Source organism: Camponotus vicinus, unplaced genomic scaffold (genome assembly GCF_025532165.1).
Source record: "Camponotus vicinus isolate PSW18456_S1 unplaced genomic scaffold, iyCamVici1.0 SCAF_10, whole genome shotgun sequence".
NCBI classification, from domain to species: domain Eukaryota; kingdom Metazoa; phylum Arthropoda; class Insecta; order Hymenoptera; family Formicidae; genus Camponotus; species Camponotus vicinus.
In genome coordinates, this window is record NW_028141946.1 from 9,541,784 (window position 1) to 9,561,692 (window position 19,909).

Genomic DNA, 19,909 nt, shown 5'->3' on the forward strand with positions numbered 1-19,909 from the left:
TACAATGCTTGTCACATTTTCGTTGTTCTCTTTTTACGTTCGATATATTAACATTCAATTAGTTGAGTAAGTTATTCTCTCTATCGCTTATATTGACGATTCTTATCACCTCGAAGACGATATATGTATACTACGACGACTGTTAAATTCGCCCCGCGTGCGCGTGGCATAGAAACGGTTTAGCAACTTGGTCCTCTTTAATTGGGAGTTTTTATAATAATGTGTGACAGCGCTCCTTCTATCTCATTCGTACATTATTGTTGCTTGCATGTTATTTCTCTATCGGATGCTCCTCTCTTTACATTCGACTTGATACATGTATATATATAATTTGTCTTATCATAAAAAAGGTTCGACTGTAAAGGATTAGATCCATATAAATGCGAATAATTGCTCTTGCTTCATATTTTGATACAGTAAGATCGAAGAAAATGTTTTCATATAATTTATGTATAATTATGAATATATATCAATCCTTATCTGGGCAATATTGACTTATCAAATTCACAAAATAAACTTATTCCTTTTCTAAAATAAATTTCCAGTTTTATAAAATTCTATATTATTTTTAATCGTTTAAAAACAAATATATATATATATATATATATATATATATATATATATATATATATATATATGGAGAGAGATGACTGAAATATTTTATATAAAAAATATTTTATATATAAAATTAACAAAATATATTTTTATTTTATACAATATTTTTATAAGTGGCTGTTTTACTTTAGGTTGCTCAGATAAGGATTAATCCGTCTGACGTCTTCATATTGTTTGTCTAAAACGAAAAAGTTCCAAGACGAATGCGCCCAATTTGCGAGGTTACTGTTGTTTTCATTCAGACCCGATACACGTAATACAGAAGAACTTTGCCCAGACGTGAGAAACGTATAAGGCATGATCGTCCTGGAGCCTGGCTTAAATCATATCTGTGTATCTTTCTCTTTTTAAATAGCAATAGCTGTGCCCATCTATCTTGCGCTTACGAGTATCAGTTCTGTGACTTTTGCTCATCCTTTCGACAATTCTATTGCAATAAGGGATGTTCTTTTCTTGCTCTATTTCTTTCATTGAATGTTTCGCGTCGATGAGTATCGATTTTGTGGCAAGATTTCGTGGACACATTTTCATTTGCGTTATAGCTTGATTAAATTCACATAAAACAGAGATCGATGCGAATAAATAAATATTTCTATTAATAAAACTCCTTTGTATAATTATAAATTAACAATAATATTAATAATTATTTATATTGTAATACAAAGATAATGAAAGATTTCAATATTTTTGTTCTCTAGTGTTTTAATTTATAATTTATAATTTATTATTTCTAACTTACTATTTTAATTTACTTTATTATTTATAATTTATTCTTTTTTTAATATTTATATAATTCTATAATTTATTTTTCCTTTAATATTTATTTACAAAAGGATAATAACTCTGATAAATCATGAAGATAGGAAATCAATAATACATTTCGTTATAAACGAAAATTTGTTAATCATCTCGCGGGTTTCCCAAATTTCAAATTGAGAAAATTATTATGTTACCAGCGAGTACAAATATGTACGCGAAATATGGTACACGAAATCGTGCCACGAAACATCGTTTCACTTCTTGTCACCCTTCTTACTTGCGATACTAAAACTACTGTAAACTGTGCCACGATGTTCACGTACCCTCGATGGAATTCACTTGGGACTCAACTTGGTACGATCTCGCGGATCCTCCTTCACGTTACATCTTTTTCCTATTATTGACTACCGTTATGAGTTACTCTATTAATTATAGATTCGATTGACTGTCGAGTATTGTAATACGGTACAAGAGAGACGAGTATCTATAGGTAATATCTCAAATATTACGAAAAAACGTGGCCGAGTTGCAGAATTACGTGTGTTTCGTGATTTCCCGTAAGGCTACTAATCTACTTTTTTGCGAGACGACTTTATACGAGTCGAGATACGAAATATAAGAACAAAATACGAGCCCAATGTCGACGAGTGCGTCTTGCAGAAAATAGACGAATTAAAAGTTCGCTTAAGGGAAATTTCAATTTCTGTAAAACCTCTATCATTTCATCATCATATTGCGGGAAAAAGATCCAACCTGCGATAGATACATCGATAATACATCAATGCACGATAAGCAAATTAGAAACGAATAATCGCTTATGTTTCTCAGGTCAATTATTTTATCATATCCGCGTTATTATATTAATTTCGTTGCTTCGTTCAATTATTATTGCATTAATAATGTCGTGAATTTTATTCCACGTATATTTCTCTCATATCTTATTTTTACATTTCGGTGCATCTCGACGTTACCTGCCCGTCGCGTTTTCGAGAGGAAGGAAGAAAATGAATCGTAGATGACTTCTCCTCCCGTTTATCGCTGCATTTCTACGACGAAAAAAGCGATCGAGGTCTACTTGGTGTTGATACTTTTGTACTAACTAAAATCACTAAATCTCTCTCTTTCTCTCGCTTACTGGGCGCTAATCTCGTTAACGATAAGCGTGTACGCCGTTCCACGCGTTTAATTAATTAAGTTCGGTCAAACCCACCCCCGCTATCTTACAATCGCTCGTAAAATTTTTTGTACCAAAATATGTTATATTAGAAACGCTTTAAGGACGTGCGCGTGGAGAAATGGGGGAGAAAAAAGAAAGTAGGGATTTTAAAATATACGTCGAGAGAGAAAATAAGCGTCACTTTTCCTTCTCGCTTATACCGCCTTAGGCAACTAAGATAAAAGGGATGTAATTCAAGCGCAACTTGTTGACTAGATCGTAAGTACTTTTTCTTCTCTCCTTATAATTCCACCCTCCTGCTCCTCCCTCTGCTTCCCCCTTTTTGGTCATATCTTTAGTATGACGTTGCGGATTGCATCGTCTATAAAACGCATTCATACGCGATTCACTCTTTTCATTCTTCCTGCTCGAAATGCAAAAAAATATCTCTCAAATATAATATCTCTTTATCTATATTTCAGTTTCAGTGTATCGTGTGCTACATACGCGATTTTTTATGATATTGCTAAAAGATAGGAATCGCGTTCTACCCGTAAAAATAATTGTATGACTAGATACAGCGAATCTCGAAACTTTATAACATAAAACAAACAAATTGAGCAACAATTCCTATTAATACTAAGGATGTAAATATTATTCGATTTCTTATATATAAATCGATTTCTACATATATATAAATAATATACAGGGTGAGCCATTTTAAGTTACCCACCCCAATAACTTTTTTATTTTTGAATGTACAACAAAATGTTTCAAATAAAAGTTGCTTGACTTCGAGGGAGACAGAAGATGGTGGCAAAAATTTGACCTTGGATAGTCATTTGAAGGTCACATAAAGATCACTTTCAATTTCTTAAATGGAACCTACTATTTTTCATTGCATATTCTTGTAGCTTATCTCGAGAGCTTTCCAAAACACTATAATTAAGTACCTTGTCGTTAAGTACTTTTTGAGTTATGAGGCTTGAAATATAATTTCTTAATTTTACATAAATCGTAAAATATCTTGTAAAATATTCATTTTTCGATTATCTTACCTTAATACTTTTATGTACAAAATAATGAGAGGAATCAATTGGTGTAAAGAAAACACATAATTGTTTCGAAAAAAAAATGTAATTGTTAATTGCAAATTACATTTTTTCTTTCGAAACAATTATGTGTTTTCTTTACAACAATTAATTCCTCTCATTATTTTGTACGTAAAAGTATTAAGGTAAGATAATTGAAAAATGAATATTTTACAAGATATTTTACGGTTTATGTAAAATTAAGAAATTATTTCAAGCCTCATAACTCAAAAAGTACTTAACGAAAAGGTACTTAATTATAGTGTATTGGAAAGCTCTCGAGATAAGCTACAAGAATATGCAATGAAAAATAGTAGGTTCCATTTAAGAAATTGAAGGTGACCTTTATGTGACCTTCAAATGATTATCCAAGGTCAAATTTTTGCCACCATCTTCTGTCCCCTTCGAAGTCAAGCAACTTTTATTGGGAACATTTTGTTGTACATTCAAAAATAAAAAAGTTATTGGGGTGGGTAACTTAAAATGGCTCACCCTGTATATAACAAAACATATAATAAAAACAAATTGATAATATCGTATCAATGACTTTGTTCGTAGGAACTCTGGTAATAATGCAAACGTGCGATGAGAAAAAATCTCTGTTAAAAAAAGGAATCTCTTCATCAAATATTAAAAGTTTAAAATAAAAGATATGAAAGATATATAATATTTCAATGTCCTATAAAAATAACTTGCAATATGTAATTATTTCACCGATGGATTGAAGAGAAATCCGCCACGTATGGGATGTATCTCTTTTGCGGATGTAAAAAAAAAAATATCGATAAACTTGAAACGCGAAACATTACAATTGCTTGCGCTTTTAACAACCGAGGAAATGATGTGTTCCATAATTCAGGGTAGCAGTACGACCGACCCTTTTACCACCGAATGGTCATTTCTGCATTCAACAGGTGGTCCAGTTTACGTGAAATGTTGATGAAAACTTTCCACGAGTACTCGCGCGTGCGTTATGTTAAGGAGATCCTGGCAAAAATCGCGCAGGAGTGCACTATTAAACGCGCAAACGACCTTACATTATCAGGTGTCATCAAGTGCTATCGTTGTATTCGAAGTACTTTTATGAAAAAAAAATATATATATAAAATAACTTATAACGATAATTAAATTTGCGATAGCTTCAACAGCGTCAGATTCTAATTTTAATTGCACGTTTTGAGATCATCTTTTTAATAAATGAGATTAATAGAGATATTTTTTCGTTTGAGAGAAAATTAAAAATTTTCTCGAGTTTGAGGAAAAGAAAAAAGTAACGAGCGAAACTTCCCTCGTCGAGCAAAGATGAATGAAAAAAGTGCTTCTTTAAACTACGTAAGAAACTTATTGCACTATTTTTCGCAATCGACTTTATCGCTGCTCATTCCGAGAGAGCATCTCGATTCGTCGTTCTTGCGAATTTCACGAAATGAGATAGGGTATCTGCGATGCTATCATATCGATCTTCGGCGCGAGAGGATGCCCAAACATATTGAAATATTGATATCGCTTTATGTCGAGACATCCTTACGCGGCAGACTTGCCTAAAAATAACTAGCGAATCAGAATACAGATCTTTTCGCTGATGGAAAAGAAGTTTCTCTGTGCATCGAAGAAAGAGATAGTCGGCGAATTTTTTTTTTATTACGCTAACACTTTATTCAGGAAATAGCCATTTGGAGAAATCAAGCATAAAGGTTTTTACGAAGGAATTGAAGTTTATTATAGGCGAAACTTTATCGGAAAATGTAGTCGGTAACGATTGAAAAATTAATGATTCCATCGATTCTCGTTAGCCAAAGTATTTGTTTTGTTAAATATACGCGAAGCTCTCTTCTCGATCTTCCGGTGTCAAGGAGAAGGAGAGAATCGGGAAAATGATCTTAAAAATAGAAGCGAGCGAAATATGAGAGAAGCGAGGCGCGGTGAAATATTCAGAGAAACTTCTTTCCTCTCCACGAGTGGAGGAGACGAGCGCGAGATCCAGAGACGCCGATATGTCAATTATCTTCTCGTCCTCGTTCCCAGTAGCAGCCGCCGAGATTTTTGTCGCCTTCCGCCCATCCGCGACGTTTAAAGCCGACGAGTAAATCGAATTACTTTGCGCTTACCGAGAGATACCCGTTGAAATTGGATGTTACCGGAGATTCGACGTCTGATCGTCGTCTGCGATGCACAAAAGAGCGAAGCTCTTCTTGACAGTGACAGCAAGTCATTAGCCCGTTCTGCAATTTTCAGTAAAATCTTATCGACTAATTGGAAGCTGTCTCTTTCTCTTCTCTCTCTCTCTCTCTCTCTGTCTTTTGCCACTTCACGTATTCTCCAATCCGAACCAATTCAATCTCTCTGGACTTAGTGGAGAGCAGAGCTCTCGTTACGACAAATTTCGAGACACTCGGATCTCGAGAACGCGTTTAATCGCGCTAATATCCTCCCTCGAGGAAAAAAAGTAGAAAATTTTACTAAAGAAAGGAAACGCGAGAAAGAGAGAGAGAGAGAGAAAGAGGAATTTTGATAAATCGACAAATGAGAAAATAAAATTTAGATGCATCCAAGATTTCCACTCTCATCAAATTGGGACGCAATGAAAAAAGTATCCAATCAATTTGGATTGCAACAAAAGTGCCAGTCAACAAGAATGTCACAATTCGCGATATTTTCAAATTGCAATTTTTTAGAAATCGAAACCAATCGCATCCGCACGGTGATGAGAGGACTGCAGCGTATGTTTATATGCGTGTATGTCTGTGTTCATCTTCCCTTTCTGTCCTTTCGGTCTATGAATGGGTGCAAAGGTGTGTATCTGTGCGGCACACCATGTATTTCCTCTTTCTACAGCCGGTCAACGCTGCAATCTTCTGTTTACGTCGTGCACGACCGGCTGTAAATTGCGGATTGATCGGTTGGCACGGGCGCGCTATTAGGTTTAAATACGAGAACAACAGTCGCGATCGATCGCGGGACTGTCGCGGCAAATTAAAGTGCCCGTAACTCACGAACGTGAAAACGCAAAGTTGCTCGCGACACGCGCAAGCTGAGAGTTTTCCAAATGACAAACGATAAAAAAAATCCACGTCAATTTCACAGGCCCACAAAAAAAAAAAGTACCCTCTGCTGGCGATCTGACTAGGCTAGTCTTATGTATTTTGGCCCGCTGAATTCGAATCTGACGTCAGAATTGCTCCATCACGTCACAGTTTTTTTTAAATCTCAAAAGAGAAAGACGAAAATTTCGTAAAAATCGACATTCTAGGGTAGTAAGACTGCGCTTCTTGAGGGAAAAGTTACTGAAATCATATTTCCATGTATTTTCTGGCATTATAAATCCAAATCCGATTTGTCACACCAATCATACCATCGATTCCATTAACATTTGTCATGAAAAAGTAGCAATCTTCCGTATTCCATATTTGATTTTAGTTCATCCATAAATCTTATATTGGAAAGAATTAATCTTATATTCTCCAAGTCCAAATTTTGAGAAAAATTTTTTCGAAACTTACAGCTTCTAGCTGTTGAGTTCGTATAAGATGCAGAAATTTCTTTATATAGGTCACAAACCTCTTTTCATGTCTTTAAAGCGCTAGAGGTACATGAAAAAAAAGATTGTGCTATCTGGAGGTAAAAACCTATCTTAATATCTTCGCATCTTGATAAATAGAATCTGTTTGCAGTAAATTTTAGGTGTTACAACCTGAAAAAATAAAAAAAATAAAAAATGAGCACAAAAAAAATTGAGCACAACGTTTATATTCTAGGTCGGATTTGGATTTATAATGTCTGAAAATACATTAAAATATGATTTTGGTAACTTTTTCTTTAAGAAGCGCAGTCTTATTACCCTAGAATGTCGATTTTTACGAAATTTTCGTCTATTTTTGAGATTAAAAAAAAACTGTGACGTGATGGAGCAATTCTGACGTCAGATTCGAATTCAGCGGGCCAAAATACATAAGACTAGCCTAGTCAGATCGCCAGCACAGGGTACTTTTTTTTTGTGGGCCTGTGTTTTCAACGAAAAAAAATCACGATTCCGCAAAGTCGGAAAACCTACCAGTAATCGCCGTCCACGGTCGTCCCCGACATCCCGGTTACGTCCTATGACGGCGCGTCGACGTCGTAGCTGCCGTCGCTCTCATTCTCGCGCTGGCACGCCGACTCCAGGTGCTTGTTCAAGTAAGACTTGAGCGCGAACGACTTGTGACACTTGTGGCACTCGTAGTTCTTGTCGGCCGAGTGAGTCTGCATGTGGGCCCGTAGATTCGAGCGATCGGCGAACGCCTTGCCGCAGTGGGCGCATCCGTACGGCTTCTCGCCGGTGTGGCTGCGCAGATGACCCTGCAGCAGCCAGGGTCGCGAGAACATCTTGCCGCACACGCCGCAGCTGTGCGTAAGCTTGTGCGTGAGCACGTGCATCGCCAGGGCGGGCATGCTGACGTACGCCTTGCCGCAATGGATGCACTTCTTGGCCGATTGCGAGTCGATGCTGCGGTGCGTCTGCTTGTGCCGCGACAGATTCGACGAGGTCGCGTATTGTTTGCCTGGTGGATGAAGAAAAGAAAGGGTGCGGGTTGACTGGAAGGAATATTCACACTATTCACGCTATTCATGATCCTTTAGATTGGGTATCTCGCCACTGAGAAAAAAATCTGGTTGCATTAATTAGAATTCTGGTAGATTCAACCAGTATGTCTGTTGGAAAGTGGACGAACCAGAATTCTTGTAGGAATTACCAGATGATTCTGATTAATTTCTTCCTGTTAAATTTACCAAATTTTCTGGTTAATAATACTAAACTCACCAGCACCAAGTCATTTAAAATTTTTTCCATCTAATTTCAAAAATCTGTTTAATTCTGAATTCCAACAAGATTATTGGATAAATTTAATCCAGATTATTGAATAAATTATTTTAAATTCAGTTTGTTAGAAATTAAACTGATAAAACAGTGATGCAAGAAGAGGATGCAGCTCAAACACACACAATCAGAGAGCTAGCGCCTTCTTTCTGGCACTACTGCTCGTAAGAGAAAAAAAATATACCTTGGATTTAATGTTAATACTAGTTCTTTATATACATTTCATGGCAAATATTGAATACGAGTTAAGTTAAGAGTGGCTCGCCGCCTAGCGGCAAACAAAGAAGTTAATAAACAAGATATTTTATAGATTCAACCAGAAAATATTAACCAGATCCTTATAGTAAAATCTATTAAACGTTCTAGTTATAAAAAATCAAGTCTTATCATGATAACTAGAAATTCTTGTTTGATTTAACCAAAATGCCTTCAATCATATACGTCTTGTTGGTACAATCAAACGATTTTTCTCAGTGCGGGATCGTCGTATCCATATGATATTCATCAACCCTCATCAAAAATTGAGTATTAAATTACTATAAACAATTTTAAATAAATTTATAAATATATAATATTACACATTAAAATATATTATTACATATATAATATTATATATGATGCAGTAGGATAAAGGGACAAGGAATTCCGGATTATTTGAAGAAAGGCTGGAGAGAAAATAGGCAGAAAGTGGCGAAATATAGATTAGGAAATGGTGTGAATAAAAGGTGGTAGAGCTGGAAGGAGGAAGAAGAGAGGATATGTAGGATATGTGGGATAGAGAGTGAAACGTGGAAACATGTATGGGAAAGGTGTTTGGGATGGGGGAGAGGATAGCAAGAAATGGTGAGAGAGATTTTGAGAGAGGGAAGAGAGAGAAGGGTTGAGAGAGTTGAAGAGAATAAGGAGAGAATGAGTGGGAGGAGAGGAGAGAGAAGTGTGTAGTGAATATGAGAGATGAGAAGAAAAGAAATGACTAAGAGAAATATTAGGAATAATAAGAAATAACCGGAAGCGGAGGTCCAAGACTTGGATTGGATAGATTTGATTAGGGAATGGCGTGTGTGTATGTGTGTGCGATAGATATAAGTTTTAGTTTCGAATTAGGTTTAAGTTTATGTTATGTATAGGATTAAGGCGAACTTTTGCGGTTAGATGTAAGATGTAGTTTAAAAGATGTAATGATTAAGATTTTTTATTAGTTAGTATAAATTGCAGCTCTGAGGGGATCAATAAATATATCTATTTATGTACCTAATAATATTATGTATTAAAATATAATATTATATATTAAATATTATTAAATAATATTAAATAATATTATATTAAATCACATTAAATAATATTAGTAAATTATATTAAATAATATTAATAATATTATATATTAAAATATAATATTACATATGTTATAATATTCTAGAAAATTATATGAGTGTAATATGTACACTATAAATATTAAGAAATCATCTTGAGAATATATGATGTAATTAATTTGGTCGATTGAAACTCTTTCCTTAGTATTTTTTTACTGTTTAAGATGTGTTATTATATTACAAAGTATATAAATAAAATATTTATATTTTTAACTTTTTTATTTTCTTACAAATCCTCTATAACAAAAAAATATTAAATATATAATGTAATGTAATGTACATGTGTGTATATGTGTAATGAATGTTATTGAAGGCACATGTGTAGTATGTATAGTATGTATATATAATCATAATCTTTAATAATTTTATATCAACTTTTAAAATATTTTCAACATGTTTCACTCGCGAAAAGAATGTTGTACAAAATATAATTATGTTCTTTATCCATATAAATTTGGCGTGAGATAGAGTATTTAAAATACAACTTAAAAGATATGAAAAATTATAAAACAATAAATTTATATTACACAAGTAAGTGTTAAAATATTTGTTCAAAGTAAATTTTAAAAAAATGGACATGAACAAAACGAAAATTATCAAATCAATCAATTAAAATCAAGGATGAGAGAGATAGATAGATAGATAGATAGATAGATAGAGAGAGAGAGAGAGAGAGAGAGAGAGAGAGAGAGAGAAGTTGAATATATTGCAATTGATTAATTTAATTTATCCTCAATTTATATCTACATTTTACTCACCGCACTCGCAGCACATATAGCGACCGGTCTTGGAGGTCTCGGGTGTCTCGATCGGTTCTGTCTCCTGGTTCTTCTGCACTGGAGGCGCCTTCTTGTTCTTCGATCTGCCGTCTGAGACAAGCAACGTGTCGTACGTATAACTAGCCGGCTTCACTCCTTCCGTCTGCTCGGTGATGGTCTGCACCTCCTTGTCCCTTTGCGTCGGCTGCGAGTTCGGGTTGCTGTTTTCAATGTCGCTACTACACTCGGAAGTGGGTGGCGTCAACGGCGGCGTCGCTTCGATCTGTTGCAACGGCTGTTGCTGCGATTGTTGCTGTTGCTGCTGCTGCTGCGGGAGCGGTGGCGGCGGCTGATGCTGTGGCTGTTGAGCGACGATCGACGTGCACGGTATGGTGGACGTGCTATACGTGAGCAGAATCTCCTGTACCGGCGACAAAGGTATGAAGACGCTGCCCGAGGGTGGTACGATGGTCGCACTAGGCTCGTAGATGATGCCGGCGGCCGCGGCAGGCTGTTGCTGCTGCTGTTGCTGTTGCTGTTGCTGATGATGATGATGGCCATAGATGGTCGAGCTAGCTAGATCGATCGTATTCACCTGATAAATCGGTTGCTCAGCAGGTTGGTAGACCGTCATCTCCTGGACGTCGCTCGCCGGCGCCTCGATCACGCTCTGAGGACCGATGGCGACGCTCGGCGGTGGCAAGGGTGGCAGCGATCGCGACAGCTCGAGAAGATCGTGCGCCGCCTCCGTCTCCGCCGCGGAGCGATCCTTGAACATGGATGATACGTGGCTGGGCATAAGCACGCCGCAGGACGCGGGCGCGAGTCGTATCCTGAAATCGTTGGCTGTCCTCGAGTGCTCCGGAGTGTCTTCCAGATGATAGGACGTCGTCGACGTGCTGGAGATGGCGGAAGACGATTCTCCGACGGAAGTTGGATGATACAGCATCGCGATGGACGTCGTCGCGATCGCGGCCTCGGGCCTCCCAGAGGACGTTCGCACGACGCTCGGCGAAGGTAAGGATGGGACGACCGTCGTCATCGTTGTCGTTTTCTCAACGGGAGAGACGATCGATTCCGTCGGCGATGGAGTCGTCGGAGACGTCGTCGCGGTGCAAGGTGTCACGGTGATCACGGTGGTCGTCTCCATTCGCATTGTCATCGAGCAATCTGTTGCGGATATTGCATCTGTGGAAATAACGGATAACGACGATGATGATGATGATGACGACGATGATGATGTCGTGGTCGCTGTTGACGTGATCCTTGCGTCCGCATCGCTCGATGCTTCTTCCTTCAAGGACTTAGCATCGGGCACGGCGGAAACCATAGGTTGCGTGTCGGGACATTCTGTAGGAATTATAAAGATTAAATTTGCGCGTTCGTGATAATTATAGTTATCGCGTGAATCGTATAAGAGAGAAGGACAATATACATATACAAGGTGTCCCATTTTAATGTCCCACCTCAAATAACTTTCTTATTTTTAATTTTAGAAAAAGATGTTTCAGACAAAAGTTGTATGGTTTCAAGGGGGACATAAGGTGGTGTCATTAGTTTGACCTTGAATAGTTGCTTCAAGGTCACGTAAAGGTCACCTTCAATTTTTTTAATGAAACCCCTTACTTTCTATTGTATATTCTTGTAGCTTATCTCGAGAGCTTTCCAAAACACTATAATTAAGTACCTTTTCGTTAAGTACTTTTTGAGTTAAGAGGCTTGAAATAATTTCTTAATTTTACATAAACCGTAAAATATCTTGTAAAATATTCATTTTTCGATTATCTTACCTTAATACTTTTATGTACAAAATAATGAGAGGAATCAATTGATCAAACACATAGTTGTTTTTAAGAAAAAATATGGTCCCCATTGAAACCATACAACTTTTGTCTGAAACATCTTTTTCTAAAATTAAAAATAAGAAAGTTATTTGGGGTGGGACATTAAAATGGGACACCCTGTATAAGCTGATCGATTTAAATCGGATCGTATTGTTGCGAAACGTCTTTGTTCGCCACGGAGGTGTAATCTCGCTTTTTTGCTTCCGTTTGACTTTTTAATCGAGATTTAACGACGCCATGGACTTTTAAATGGGATAAGAAAAATATCCGATTCTCGTTACCGGCGCGATAGCAAAGAGTGTCGAACCTCGATGATGGCAGCAGGAAGTGCAGCGATGGAGGAGGGTAGAAGAGGGGAGGAAAATGTGGGTTGCACAATATACGGATTGCGGACGTAGTGAAAGAGAGGAGGGGAGGGGAAGTGGGGGAAAGGTAGCGAGGGATTATAACGGCAAATATGTTAGAAACGAGGTCAAAGGGGTTGGCAGCAGAGAACCAAGAAGGTCGCTCGGAGAATAAGCGGATATAAAATTTCGCGATAACTCGGTTATGAAAGTGCACGTTTCGTTTTAAGAGCAACCGACTTCCTTACTCCACCAATGTCGGCAGGCCGATCCGTTTTAATATTTCTGCGTCGTTGTTTGTTTCTGCAGCGTTAGGTTCAGGAGCGAGATAAATTTCTATCGCGATCACGAAGAGTTCGCCAACGGATCGACGTTCGCTATGAATTATTATGCGAATGTATCGTAGGTGTCCTATCCTTTTCGCGTCGTATATTACTGTTTCGTTCGTGCCGTATATCAACTTAGGATACACGCAAAAGTTTTGCGAATACACATCCCGGTGTATCATACAGGTATTGATATTCTACTATAAAGAGAGATATGAGATTATAAAAGTTGTATATTTTTTATATACATATATATTTTTATATTAATAAAATTCTTTAGATAAAAAAGATAAACAATCATAAGCTATATGAGCCAAATCTTTTTAAAGAACATAATTCGAAGGACTGTGATCAGTAAAAATAATAAAATATTAATAATAATTGTTAGGTTTATTAAAATTAAACTAATATAATGTAAAAAAGGCGGGCGTTTTTTGGGGCCATCTTTAGTGCGAAAATAAAGTTTAAAATTAAGCTAAAAATTAAGTTAAGCGAAAGACTTGATGCATTACGGTCAAAATTAAATTCTTCAGATATAAAAAGATCCTCTAACGCAACGGTCAATAATAAATCGTCTAGTCACGTTTCTCTATAGCTAAAAGACATAGAGGTCCGAGAATTAATAGATAAAAACTATAAGTCAAAAATAAAATTGAACGCAACCAAGTAACGATGAAATTAAAAAGAAACTTACAGAAATGGTCGAAATACAAAAATATACATGGAAAATCACAATTAAATTAAAGTATCCAAGTAATTATCTGAAATAATCGTTGATAATAGTGTGATTAATGATAATGTGATATGTTGTTTATGACTGAGGAGAGAAAATAGCGCAGGGAGTACAATGACTTCTAATATTATGAAAATACACATAAGAAAATAGAGATCTATATAAAGGATATATATATAAAGGAAATAGAGTTATAGTCAAAACATTAAATATTAGGAAGCTTATTTATACTGCAGATATATAATTACGATGTAGGCATTCCTTGTCAGTTTGTAAATTAAGGCTATTAGCCTGTCTGTTTATGAACAACATTTCAGAAATTAATCTTTTATTATAAAATGGTTCGTTATCTAGGACCATGAAAAATTGACATCATCAAGATTCTTTATATTAATATCGAAGAATATTAGAGTACGTTTTTTTTTACTATACTGTATACCTATATTAAGGAAGGGAATAGGAAAATTATTAAATTAAAGTTTGTGATTCCCTCTTTCTTCATATCCGCATAAAAATTAGGAAATTATTTCTTCTGAATAAAAATAAGTTCAGGTTGCTGAACGATTCAAAAATAGAGCAAACAAATTAAAAAATTAATTTCCATGATATTTCATATGATCATATGATTACAGAAATATATATGATGCCTAAAATTACATCAAGAACCATAAAAGTGCAGGAAGCTTTATTCTTAGCTCAATAATTTTACTATTTGCTCAAAAATCAATATACGCTTCTATGATTTTTGATGTAATTTTAGACATCGTAATACGATAAAAATATCATCGCGATTAATTTTTTTAATAACTCTATCTTCGAATCGTTCAGCAAGATTTCAATAAAAGACTCGCTGCACTTTGAACGTTTCCGCAAACGATTTCAGCTAATTCCGAATTACTGTCGCAGCGCTCGAAACTCCATCGTCTCTTTTGTGCCGACAATGTGCTATAACACGCGCATTGCCATTACGATGATTCTGAGCGTCGCCTTTGTAACTGCATTTACTGTCTCGGCAAGTTTCGCATGCCATTTTCGTACGAAGAGAGTTTACGGATGCGCATGTACAAGTAGTAATACGCCACGGGGAATTCCACGGACAATTAAGGTCGTTTCGTTGCGACCAGGCAACGCGCATTGTCGGGAATTACGTGGTGCGCGCAGCGGCGTGTGCCATTATCGCTTGATAATTCGATACAAACGGGCCGACGCGTTTATATGCGTCCAATGAATTTCACCAAGTATCGCTAAAGTACTAAAACAATCGTCAGAGTATGAAAAAAAAGAGTAACTATCGCCTTTTTTAAATATCTTCCAAAAAGAGGGCGAGAGAGAGAAATTATTTTATGCAAAAGATATATTAATATACAGGGTGTCCCATTTTAATGTCCCACCCCAAATAACTTTCTTATTTTTAATTTTAGAAAAAGATGTTTCAGACAAAAGTTGGTTTCAGTATCAAGTATGGTTTCAAGGGGGACATAAGGTGGTGTCATTAGTTTGACCTTGAATAGTTACTTGAAAGTCACGTGAAGGCCACTTTCAATTTTTTAAATGGAATCGCCTACTTTTTATTACATATTCTTGCAGCTCATCTCGAGAGCTTTCCAAAACACTATAATTAAGTTAGTTTTCATTAAGTACTTTCCAAGTTATGAGGCTTGAAATCATTTCTTAATTTTACATAAACCGTAAAATATCTTGTAACATATTCTTTTTTCGATTATCTTACCATGATACTTTTATGTACAAAATAATGAGAGAAATCAATTGGTGTAAAGAAAACACATAATTGTTTCGAAAAAAAAAATGTAATTGTTAATTGCAAATTACATTTTTTCTTTCGAAACAATTCAAGGTCAAACTAATGACATCACCCCTTATGTCCCCCTTGAAACCATACTCCAACTTTTGTCTGAAACATCTTTTTCTAAAATTAAAAATAAGAAAGTTATTTGGGGTGGGACATTAAAATGGGACACCCTGTATAATTCATATAATATAAATACAACATCATATATTTAATGCATATAATTAATGCAATATAAATATATATTAATAAATATATAATAAAAATATATAATAATAATATGTTGCGTCTGGCGAGTTTTTTATAGTTTTAAATAAATTCTGGTAAATAAGCATAATAGGTCACATTTGATCGATTTATCGCGATTTAGATACGTAGGGGAGATTATTTTGTGTAATTCCATGCAAAACTCAAGAGTGAGAGTCGGCATTTATTTTGGAGATAACAAATTAAAGTTTGTATACGACTGTTTTTTTAATTGAAAAATTTTGTTTACTTTCACGCGTGGACGAGAGAGGGATAAAATATCCATAATTCCGTAGCTATTTTTTAAATAATGTAAACAAAAACTGTTTCTAATTGATAAATACAAATAAATTAGAATGCGTACAGAAATTTTATACACGCCGTTCCTAGTATCAATTTATAATATCTAAGAAAAGGCATTAAAATGGTGAAATTTTAATTTGCTGTATGCCCTAAATTAATGTCATCTTCCACTTGATTTTTGCGAGGATTTACCTAACCTCCCCTACAACATATCTAAGCGACAATAAAATCGATGAGGTGTGTCTATTATACATATTTAATAAATCTTTTCTTTTTATTCTATTCTTTCATACATAATATCACCATATTTTTTACCAAGCTAGGATGAGAATTTTTTTGTCTAACATCAGTCGAAATTGGCACCCGCGGCAACAAAAAAAAAAATCTCTTGCAAAAGAATAATTATGTCAATAGCGATCGATCACGGTTAAGTTCTCGGGAGAAATATGGCGAAACGCGCGACATACCTTGTGCAACAGGGGGTGCAACGTGCCCTTCAGTGGGCGAGACGAGCAGCTGCATGGTGGTTGGCGATGGCGTGCTCCTTCCGCGACCCCAGCTCTCGAATCCTCTGGCAACGCTGCTTATGTACTTGTTGCACAGGGCCTTCTTTACCATGTAACAACGCGGCATCTTGGCCTCTGATCGTCGTGCACTTCTCACCGGGATTAATATCGCGGCGTATCGTTCTAAGATCACCAAACAATCGCGTTAGGTAAACAACCCTCTCTCGAATATCTTCTCCCTCGTCGTTTCTTCGTATCGCGAAAGCGAGTACTTTATTGCGAATATACGTTTCCGTGATGATTTGCCAAGTATCAATCGCAAAGTGTCGATCGTGAGAGAAAGTATCACGTTTTCCCCTCGCACCAGGTCGCACCGCTTCCTTACGTAGGTGTTCGATACACCGTTAATCGTTCTCGCGGAAGCGCCGAGTTTTATCTTCCACCGGACATCGAGATCGATTCCTCAATCGATGCTCCAACTGCCCGTTCCACTGCGCTTCCTCTCAGATCTCCCGAGACATGACATGATCGTCTCGGTGACAGATCGGATTGTTCCTTTTACCCGGAGCTCCCGTAACAAGGAGGAGCGAGGAAACGACGCTGTTCCCTTAGAGAAAATAAAACGCTTAGCTCGACAAATAATTTGCCCAGATATATCACTATTTAATCCTAGACGTCGTTGCACGATTATTCTCAATAGGACTCCTGTGTAAACGTACATATATATATACATATACATATATGTTATAATTATATATGAGGATGAATGGGTGCGAGCGTCCGTGTCTTTATACGCGTGTATATGCATTCATATTAAAATATCTCTCAAGTGAAGCAAAGCTGGGAGGAGCTCCCGATCGAGTCCGCGCGAACGGGGGTGAAACTTGTATACGCGACGTGCGTCTCTAGCGCTGAGTCTCAGGTCGTTTGGGGGCGAAATTATATAAATGGTTGGTTGGCGAGAAGCGTGTGTGCGGCTTGCCTTTGCTTTGTTCCTCGAGATTACCTTGTTTGTAGTATTGCTTTCGTTGTATATATTCACGGGTGGACGATTTACATTCTCTACGACGCCGGTCTCATGCCTGTCTGCGTGTTTCGTCGGTCTATATGGCGCGTTCTAGCCATGTCTGGTGTCTCTCTCTCTCTCTCTCTCTCTCTTTCTCTTCCTCCCACCTCCTTCGCTTCACCACCGCGACTTCGTTATCCCACGTTTCCTCCGGCAGTGCATGCGTCGGCGGAAACGGTCGTACACCGAGGTTTCCGTCGCTCTAGGGGAATCAAACGTTTCACTCGCCCGGTTGCTCCAGGTGGTATCTCGTCTCGCCGATTCCCGATGACGTCGTTGCCCTGGGACGCGCGTATTTCGACGATAACATTCTCATCGTGACGATCTAGATCCCCTTGCAACGACGAATGTTTCTGTAAATTGATCAAGAACGACGTGTGGAAACTCTTCGAATTGACTTTCGAAATTGCGATGCGGTTGAAAGGCGATTCTTCGTTTATTTTGTTGATGAGGTCGGGCTTCTTCCGCTTCGAAAAAATGTCGAGACTTCTTCAGCGAATTTCTTCCGCTGTTGCTCCCTTTATAATTCGATAAACGTAACGACTTCTATTCGATACGTGAATAGTTGAGTCTCTCTATAAGGAGTTGGTCCTCTGAATTACTCAGCGCGCGTCGTTTCCTTTGAATCGTAGGAAACGTCGGATATTCTATCCTGAAGATGAAAGAAGAGCTTTTCTTCTAGCGCTCGTCTCCCTCGATGCGTCTTCGCTTGGTTTATATAGAGAGCGAAAATACGAGACGTAGAACGAATCCCATTCTCCTTGCAAAAAGATACGATCCAATATAATTTCCGATCGAAGGAACACCGACGATGAAAAGTTATAAAAATCTATACAGGAAGTGGAAACACTGTGTATATTAATCGTCGTTAAAATTTCCTCCGCTCTTATCTCTCCTCTCGCTTCGAGAGAACGTCGGAAACGTTTCCCCTCGAGTTTCGATCCTCTCGTCTACCTCACGTCCGCCGTTTCCGGGGTCGGTGCTCGGTCGTCGAGCGCGATCCTCCGATGTGCGGTGCGGTCCCGACGATCCTCCGCGACCGTCGCGCTTCCTCCACGTTCTCCTCCCTTTTCGAAAACAAGTCTCCTCACCTTCGACTCCGGAGATGGGCGGGTGTGCCTTCGCAGGGACGAGCAACAAGTTGGACAACAGGTCCGCGATGTTGTGTATCCGTGTGCGCCGGTGTGTGCGAGAGCGCTGCCGCCGCCGCCTTACGTGTGTGGTCGATAGCTCCCTCTAGCCCTCTCCGCGACCCCGGAAATCCCGCGCGGACCCCCTCCCGACCCCACACTCGCCCCTCGGCTCGCGCGCGCTCTCGCTCCCCTCGGCGATGCACACACGCAGTTGGAGGTGACTTGGCTGACGTAGCGTTACCAGCCCCAAGTTAGCAGTGTGGTACTCTTCTCCTTCGCCTCGCACGTCTATGGCACGCTGGTGTCGCCAACTCTCCCGACGCTTTCCTCGTCGAGAGCCGAGGACCCGATGTCGCGGTGGACGCTCCCGTAACGTGGTGTCGACGACGCGATCCACGCGGACTACCGGTGGGTCTCGCTCGCTCGGCGGACGGATATACACGAGGCGTAACCACGACAACGAGGCACCGCGACGGCGACGACGGCGGCGACGGCGGCGGCGGTGACGTGGAACGAGAACGAACGAGTCGAGCAAGGACGACGACGACGATAACGACGACGACGACGAAGACGAAGACGATGATAACGACGACGACGAGAAAGACGACAACGATGACGACGACGACGACGACGACAGCAGACACGACGAGCACCGACCGAGCTTCGCGAAGATCGAAGACGAAGATGTACCACCTGTAGGCGCAGAAGCAACAATTGTCCGCCGTGTATCGCGGTGGAGGGTAGCCCGACTACATGGCTCGTACCGGGTGTGGCTGGGGTGCAACTGCCAATGCAGCGTCGCCGACGAGCGTCGCCCCGCGTCCCGGGCGCCTGCGTCCTCGCCGCCGCGCTCGTGTGCAGCGTTTCTCCCCTCTCCCCCTCCTCCCGCCCGCGTAACTCGCGTTCCCAACCCCCCTTTCTCGAGGGGGGTCCCCTCTCGTCGCCGCACGTCGGTTGCGGCGCCGTCCTCCCGCAGCGTTCTCTCGTTCTCGCTCTC

The 19,909-nt window shown here is 38.7% G+C and overlaps 1 protein-coding gene across 1 annotated transcript; it reads right to left on the bottom strand.

The window, feature by feature from the left end:
* Nucleotides 1-4,067: 4,067 nt before the first annotated feature.
* Nucleotides 4,068-19,667, bottom strand: LOC145960488 (uncharacterized). The gene is made up of 4 exons (XM_083079997.1): nucleotides 16,675-19,667; nucleotides 10,605-11,954; nucleotides 7,673-8,159; nucleotides 4,068-5,843 (listed from the first exon to the last, which is right to left on the bottom strand). Exons 1-3 carry the CDS (start codon nucleotides 16,838-16,840, stop codon nucleotides 7,717-7,719), a joined length of 1,959 nt encoding a protein of 652 aa, XP_082936123.1. The 5' UTR covers nucleotides 16,841-19,667; the 3' UTR covers nucleotides 4,068-5,843; nucleotides 7,673-7,716.
* Between the last annotated feature and the right edge of the window lie 242 nt (nucleotides 19,668-19,909).